Source organism: Rhea americana, unplaced genomic scaffold (assembly GCF_003343005.1).
Source record: "Rhea americana isolate MKP2758 unplaced genomic scaffold, rheAme1 scaffold_199, whole genome shotgun sequence".
NCBI classification, from domain to species: Eukaryota; Metazoa; Chordata; class Aves; order Rheiformes; family Rheidae; genus Rhea; species Rhea americana.
The window spans coordinates 1531401-1538574 of NW_028186138.1; the positions used below are offsets into that span (position 1 = coordinate 1531401).

Sequence of the window (7174 nt, forward strand, 5' to 3'; positions counted from 1 at the left end):
TACCAATAAGTACCAACTTCGATTCTGCAGTTTAAATAGACACTATCTATTTTTAAGTGAATAGGTAGAAGCTGAATAAAATTAGGGAAAGGTACAGAGCATAGAATTGATGTGGTATGGTTTGGCTTAGGTAAGTAGGAGACCTGTAGGATGAAAATGGGGAACTGTAAGATCATTACAGATGAAGGTGTCTGCTCAAGACCACAGTGGTACCCAAGTTTGGGATTCTGAAAAAAAAACTAAAACTAGCTAAGAAATTCAAGTCATGGGCCACCTCAGATTTCATGAAAACTTTCTTCAGGGTATTTCATGACCAGCCCCTTAAACTTAGTCTAATGTTCTTATCTTGAACTTCAAGACTTAGATTTAAAATAGCTATTTTTGGAAAGATATCAATCTCTGGAAAGACAACGCCAGTACTTGAAGACTAGGAGAAAAAAAAATTGCCTGATATTCTACTGGACTAACAGCAAGAACACTGAACACTCCCTTTCTCATTACAAAACTATTAAGCTGGAATTTATAACCAAGAATACTATCTCCCTGAGAATTACTTTTTGGCAAAGAAACCAAGTAGGAATTTGTTTGGACAAAATCGTATCACCAGTAGATGGATATTCACCACAAGTACTATTTTACTTCAGTCTCAAACTAATTTATTTCTCACCTGTTCTACATGAGCACATACAGTCATATGTGTTAGAGTATTAACACAAACTTCAGTAGGCCTTTTGCATTTGAAACTTATATCACATTTATCTTTTAATAGTACTTTATTTATTTATTTATTTWTTAAAGACATAAAATACAGGATGTAAATATGCAATTTCTGTGCACAGTTTAGGGTGAGAGGTAAACAGTCTCCAGAGGAGTATCCTACCTGCCTAGTTAACTAGTTAAATAAAGTACACACTTGTTTTTGTATGTTTCTTACATGTGCCAACAAGATCATGTAATACAACATTTCCAGTCTGAATGCAAATTAAGTCTATTTTTGCCTTCCCATCAACTATCACCCAAGATAATCGCCCTTTGGAACTTACACTGTGTGACTGATGTCACTAAGCTGACTATTCCCATCCTCAAGTGCAGGACTGAAGGGTTCACAACGTTTCCATCCATCTTCTGTTTTAACCCATCTCCATCCAGGGGATCTCCAGTCTTGGCCCAAAAACGGCATGGTTTCTCTATAAGCAGCAAGAAGATTGTTCGCACAGTGATTATTTACAAAAGCTGCAGAACATCTTGTCATTATTTCAGTGTTCTCTGTTTCAGTGTAAAATTACAGTTACATTGAGGAAAGCTCTCTGTAGAGCATTCTGCTAAGAAACAGATTCAATAGTTTCCTAAGGACTTCTTTGATTCTGTAACATCATTCTTCTCACCCCTTTAGCAGATAACAGTAGGATTCCTAGCTCTTCAGAAAACAAAGAAAAGTGTCACAGTAATCCAGGAGAGGGATGATACAGAAAAGAGTAAGGTTGATCAAGTCAGAGCAGACTACATAGAATACAAGCAGATTATCAATTCTGAGATACGAGAAACAAATGACTGTCAAGAAGTTTATTAAGCACAAGTCCATGTTACTCCTTTTATCAATTCTATAAGAGTTCTAAATACTGACATAGCACTACACTGTAATACGATGAATTCCCAGTAAGAGAAGCTTCATTTCTCCAAATATTTTTCAATTGTTGAGGGTCACCTCCTAAAATGAGCTATTAACTAGATATCCTGGACAAATGGAGACTGTAATAAAAAGTCAATGGTTGAATGTCTACCTACAAATACCTACAAAGACATGCAAGTCATAACAGATATACCATTCAGCATTCCACTATCCCTTCCTGAAATGGAGGTTCACATCTGACACATATGAACTCTAAGAATTTCAAGAAAAGTTTTCTACACTTTAAAGAATCTTATCTTACTACCTCTTACCCTATTTTTCTCATTTGTTATATACATGTTTCTCCTTATTTTAAATAGGGATTTCATGTGCAAGCTGTAAACAGAAAGAACTAGTGCTATCACATTTGAAATACATGCTAAAACAGATCAATAGAACATCAATAGTTCTGTGCCTGGTAACCGCATTTCTAACCTTTCTTTCCCCTTGCAAAAGTATTAGTCAAACACAACTGTATGAATTGATTCATCCATTTGTACTCCTGATCAGAATCTGCTTGATACATTAGTTAGAACAGGAGAAGAAACAAAAGCATAAGCCTGAAGACAGACATATTACATGAGTCAGGTTTATTAAAAAAAATCTGGAAGTGCATTGTTTAGCCTCAGCACTGAGGAAAGTCCCCTTGCTATTCATAACTGCCCTCCTCTACACCCAAGAGCAATCATTTGTAGCATTTAGCATATTTTCCTTTTTCTCCAACCACAAAGTCTCTACTTGCAGCTTATCTGGACTTCCAGTTTTTTATTCCTTCCTAACAAGTATGAACCAAAACATGTTTTGCTCAAAACTGTTTAAAATGTCTCTCATTTAGGCTTAAAATAAGGCCTCTTATTTTTATGATGCATATGTTTAAATATGCATGTTGCTTGTGCATGTGTTTCAGAATAACATAGGTTAGAGTATCTTAATCCCTCCAAGATAAATACACTTTATGTCAAATATTTCTAAGCCATTAAAAGAAACTAGGAAAACAGCAGACATCAAGTCAAAAATATATAGTTTTAGAACGTAAAAGAATTTTTTTGAACTATATCTAGATATATAGAGCTCACAACCCATTTCTGTATCAGAACTGCTGACCAGAAAAAGTACTATTTCAGGTGCACTTGGTGCAAGAAAGTCAGGAACTTGAAAGAATTCAGAACCGTAGCAACCATTAGAGGCTGAATAGATAAACTTAAAAAAAAAAAGAGATTAAAAACACTTCAAGAATACCTAAAATGATCAAGAACGGTTGGGAAAAACAAGTAAAAAACACTGAGATGATATACTTGCAGCAAGGTAACACAGGTATATCGTTAGCAAATGAAGATAAATATAAATAAAACCTTTCTGAAAGCACCTAAGAAAACTTGAAATATTTTGCTCAAGTAGGTGGAAGCATCAGAAGTCCAAAAGCTCATCATAATACTGTTACAGAATAAGGTGCTTTGTATGCTTTATGAATTCTTGAATTCTTGGAAAAAACACACTGGTCTTGGGATACATGGCAATCAGTTTAAGTGCGATATATAAACTTTCTTCTGCAGAACTGCATTGGTGTTAAAATGATATGTTTCAATACTTAAATGCCATAAACCCAATTACCTTTCAGATCTTTAAGATGACCTGAAAACACTGATCATCTTTCATGGCAAGTTCTCAACAYAGAATAAGGTTTTTGTATCATCCCTCACATGAAAAAATGCATTAAGCTTTTAAGAATAATAATCTCAGCAAGTGTCAACACAGACTGATGCTCTTCCAGAAATCCTAGAAATACCTACTAAAAACAAAAAGCACCTAAAAAGACATCAATGATTCAAGTTAATGATGTGCTGAGCACAGCTTTTATTTTCTTCTCTTAAAAAGGTATTAGAAAAATCACACACTATAACATAACTTATTCAAAACTACTTAAGCATTTGTGGAAGATTGCAGAGAGTCTATAACTATGTAAGGTTGGTACACGTCAACCTATTTCTCCCCCTCCCCCAAAACAGATATTCTTAGCCTAATATATAGTTTCATTATTGCACAAGCTAGGAGTGCATCCCACGAGTGGAAAATCCACATAAAGGACTCTTATACACGCTCAAAAATTGTAGCTCATGGAGTCAGAATTGTAGAAGTATTCATTTAGTAACAGCCCACACACAATTAGGGAAAAAAAAAAAAAGAGCATTGCTTCTCACTTCCTTTAGCAAAGCCTATTTGTAGTTGATCACTGTTAAGTTTTTAGGAGTGCAGAAGGGACCAAATTTTAAGAAACTGCACGGTATTCTAAATCACTTTCCTATATGCGCATCTCAAAGCAAGTGATCATGGACTATGTCTGCTTGGACATTTGTGGTTTTGCTATGCCTCTACTCACTCTTTGCTTCCCAGAACAGCGTGCCACTAATTCAATGCTTACAGCTGTTGGCTTCCAGACCACAGCTGGCTTCCAACAGTTTCTGCACATTTTATCTAGGCATATATTCAGTACGTGTTTGCTGTGTTCAGACTTTTACCACAATACAAGTTTGACTACACTTGGATTTTGGGGAGAATGCAATAGGGTTCTTTACTACTCTACTACTCAAAATGACTTTGCCTGTACTTCAGAAGAACAGGGCTCTTTATTTTGCATCACACACCTTCTTCTCAGAAGAGCACCAAAAAAAGAAAAACAAAACAAAAAAACACTGAGTAAACAAGAATCACCAGCAAGCAGTACAGAAGAGGAGGACTGTATATGTCAGCCTTACTACAGTTTGAAGTTACAGTAACTGCTATACTCACCCCTGCACTTCCAAGGCAGCTCTGCTTTCAGTGAGGTGGGTAACTCACTACAAAAGTAAACACCACTATAGTAACATTCAAAATTGCAGCAAGACAGCCTGTTTCTGTGCCTCTTTACTGGGAAAGATCTCTCAGACACTTAGGAATGTATAATTCAGATCCAAATCCCTTCTGTTGATCACCATCAAGACTGCTGCCAACACACTGGGAATAAGCTTCTCTTTCCCCCCTAATATTCCAAGAGCATCCTCATCTCTGCCCTTACCCTGCTACCAAAATCCTTTTAGCATTTCTGTTTTCAACAGAAATTGCTCCTTTACACTCACACTACAAGGAGCTTACTCGTCTTCCTGAAGCTAACCCAGTCAACCACTATGAGTCAGAAATCAGAGACTGATTCCACACTTCCTGTCCCATACATTTCTTCATATTAAGTGACCATTTCAAATCAAACCTCAGACTTCTGCAAGATCACAAGCATCAGCTCCTTAGCTTCTCATCTTCCCCCATTTCAGCTGTTAAGTCCCTATAGAGCAGTTATAARCCAGCCCATCCAATTTTCACTCACCAACAAGGTGAGTTAGCCTGCTCAATCATCCCCAATGAAATTTGTATGCTCTGCTTCTTCCCTTCTACTACCTGATGTCCCARTTCTAGCTTCTCCAAACTCCCCCATCCTTGTGCATACAGCTGATACTCCCAAATTCTACTCTTCCAGTCAAGCTCCCCAGCCCCATTCACCCTTGCCCTCACACCCACTCCCTTTAGTGCCATTTACCCATAATACTAGTCTGAAACTACTGCAGCACTGAGTGCTGCAGGCACATTCTGCCCTACACTCAGTCCAAAAGCCCAAGCCCCRCAGGCCTCTGCTATTTACTCCAGATCCACCTCCCTCCAGCCCCACACCTCAGCGCCCCTGGCCCTCACATGCACTCCATACTAACTGTGACCCCCGGTCCCTCAAACTCACCTCACACTGCCTCAGCTCCTTTGGCCCTCACACCCATCCTGTACCACTTCAGTCTCTCCGTATCTCACGCCTGCCCCTCACTGACTCTGACTTCCCCTACCTCTCACATACTTCCCACACTGCCTCTGATGCCCACCCCACCCCACACCCCTCACATCCACCCCACACTGCCTCTGCCCACCAGACCTTACATCTACAACACACCGCCTTTCAAGCCCAGCTGCTCACATATGTCCCACACAGTGTTTCACTGCTGGACTCATCAGCTCCTCTTCCACACCCTTTTTCCTGCTGTTACTTCCCCATACAGCAGTTTAAGTGCAACCAGCCCATCCAACTTTCACTTCCAAACAAGGTGYGTTAGCCTGCTCATTCACCCCAACTGAACTTTGTACCCTCTGYTTCTCCCCTGAAACCTGCTGCTGTCCCAATCCTTGCTCTGTCAAGGAGCTCTGACTTCAAATCTGCCCTACATGGCCAGATCTCTATCACCCCCACCCCCACAACTATGGGTCTCACACCTGCACCACACCACCAGTCCCCCCTGCCAGCTCTCACATCCACCCCACTCCACACTTACCCCCTCATCACCTCTGACCCTAGCCATCACAGCCATCTAACACTGCCTCTGACACCCAGTCCCTCACACTGCCTTGCCGCCCCCGGCCTGCTCCACTCCTCACATCTGCCCTACACTACCACTTACCCTCCCACTGCCTACAGCTCCCCTCAAACCTGCCCCACACCACCACCGATTTCCACCCCCTCCACAACCTCTGACCCTCAGCCATCACAGCCACCCTTCACTGCTTCTCACCCCTGACCCCTCACACCTACTCCACACTGCCTGCAATCCCCTCATCCCCTCTCACCTGCCCCACACTGCCCTTGACCTCCCAAATCCTCACCACCTCAGTCCCTGGACCCATCAGCTCCTCTTCCACACCCCTTTTGCTGCTGTTACTTCCCCATACAGYRGTTTAAGTGCAACCAGCCCATCCACCTATCACTTCCAAACAAGGTGCGTTAGCCTGCTCATYCACCCCAACTGACCTTGTACACTCTGCTTCATCCCTGCAGCCTGCTGTTGTCCTAACCCTTGCTGTGCCAAGGAGCTCTGGCTCCACATCTACATACCCTGAACCCCCTACTCCAGCCATCACACCTGTCCCACACTGCCCCTTCCCCCCAGGTCTCTTACCTGCTCCATACTGCCACTTACTCCCTCCCTCTCCATTGCCTTTGACTCCCACCATCACAGCTGCCCAGCACTGCCTCTGACCCCCAGTCCCTCACACAGCCTTGGTCCCCCAAGCCCCTCACACCCACCCCACACTGCCTGTGACTCCCTTCACTCCCCTCACACTGCCTCTGAYCYCCCAAATCCTCACCACCTCAGTCCCTGGACCCATCAGCTCCTCTTCCACACCCCTTTTGCTRYKGTTACTTCCCCATACAGCAGTTTAAGTGCAACCAGCCCATCCACCTTTCACTTCCAAATAAGGTGCGTTAGCCTGCTCATTCGCCCCAACTGAACTTTGTACCCTCTGCTTCTTTCCTGCAACCCTTGCTCTGCCAAGGAGGTCTGGCTCCACATCCACCCCACATTACCTTGAACCCCTTCCACCTCCCATCCATCACAACTGTCCCACACCGCCACTACCCCCCCCCCAGGCCTCACACCTGCCCCACACTGCCACTACCCTCCCCCTCAGGTCTCACACCTGCCCCACACCGCCACTACC

The 7174-nt window shown here is 42.4% G+C and overlaps 1 protein-coding gene across 2 annotated transcripts in view; it reads right to left on the reverse strand.

Annotated features, from left to right (window-relative positions):
* Window positions 1-5780, reverse strand: part of FBXO25 (F-box protein 25) — a 31305-nt gene extending 25525 nt beyond the window's left edge. The window contains exons 1-3 of one of the 2 annotated variants that reach the window (XM_085303221.1): window positions 5681-5780; window positions 4457-4503; window positions 1044-1187 (exon numbers count right to left, since the gene is read on the reverse strand). In XM_085303221.1, coding sequence (XP_085159347.1) covers window positions 1044-1180 — 137 coding nt within the window. In that variant the 5' untranslated portion in view covers window positions 1181-1187; window positions 4457-4503; window positions 5681-5780. The remainder of the gene's footprint in view (window positions 1-1043; window positions 1188-4456; window positions 4504-5680) is intronic. The other variant, XM_085303222.1, reaches the window with a different exon arrangement.
* Window positions 5781-7174: the final 1394 nt, after the last annotated feature.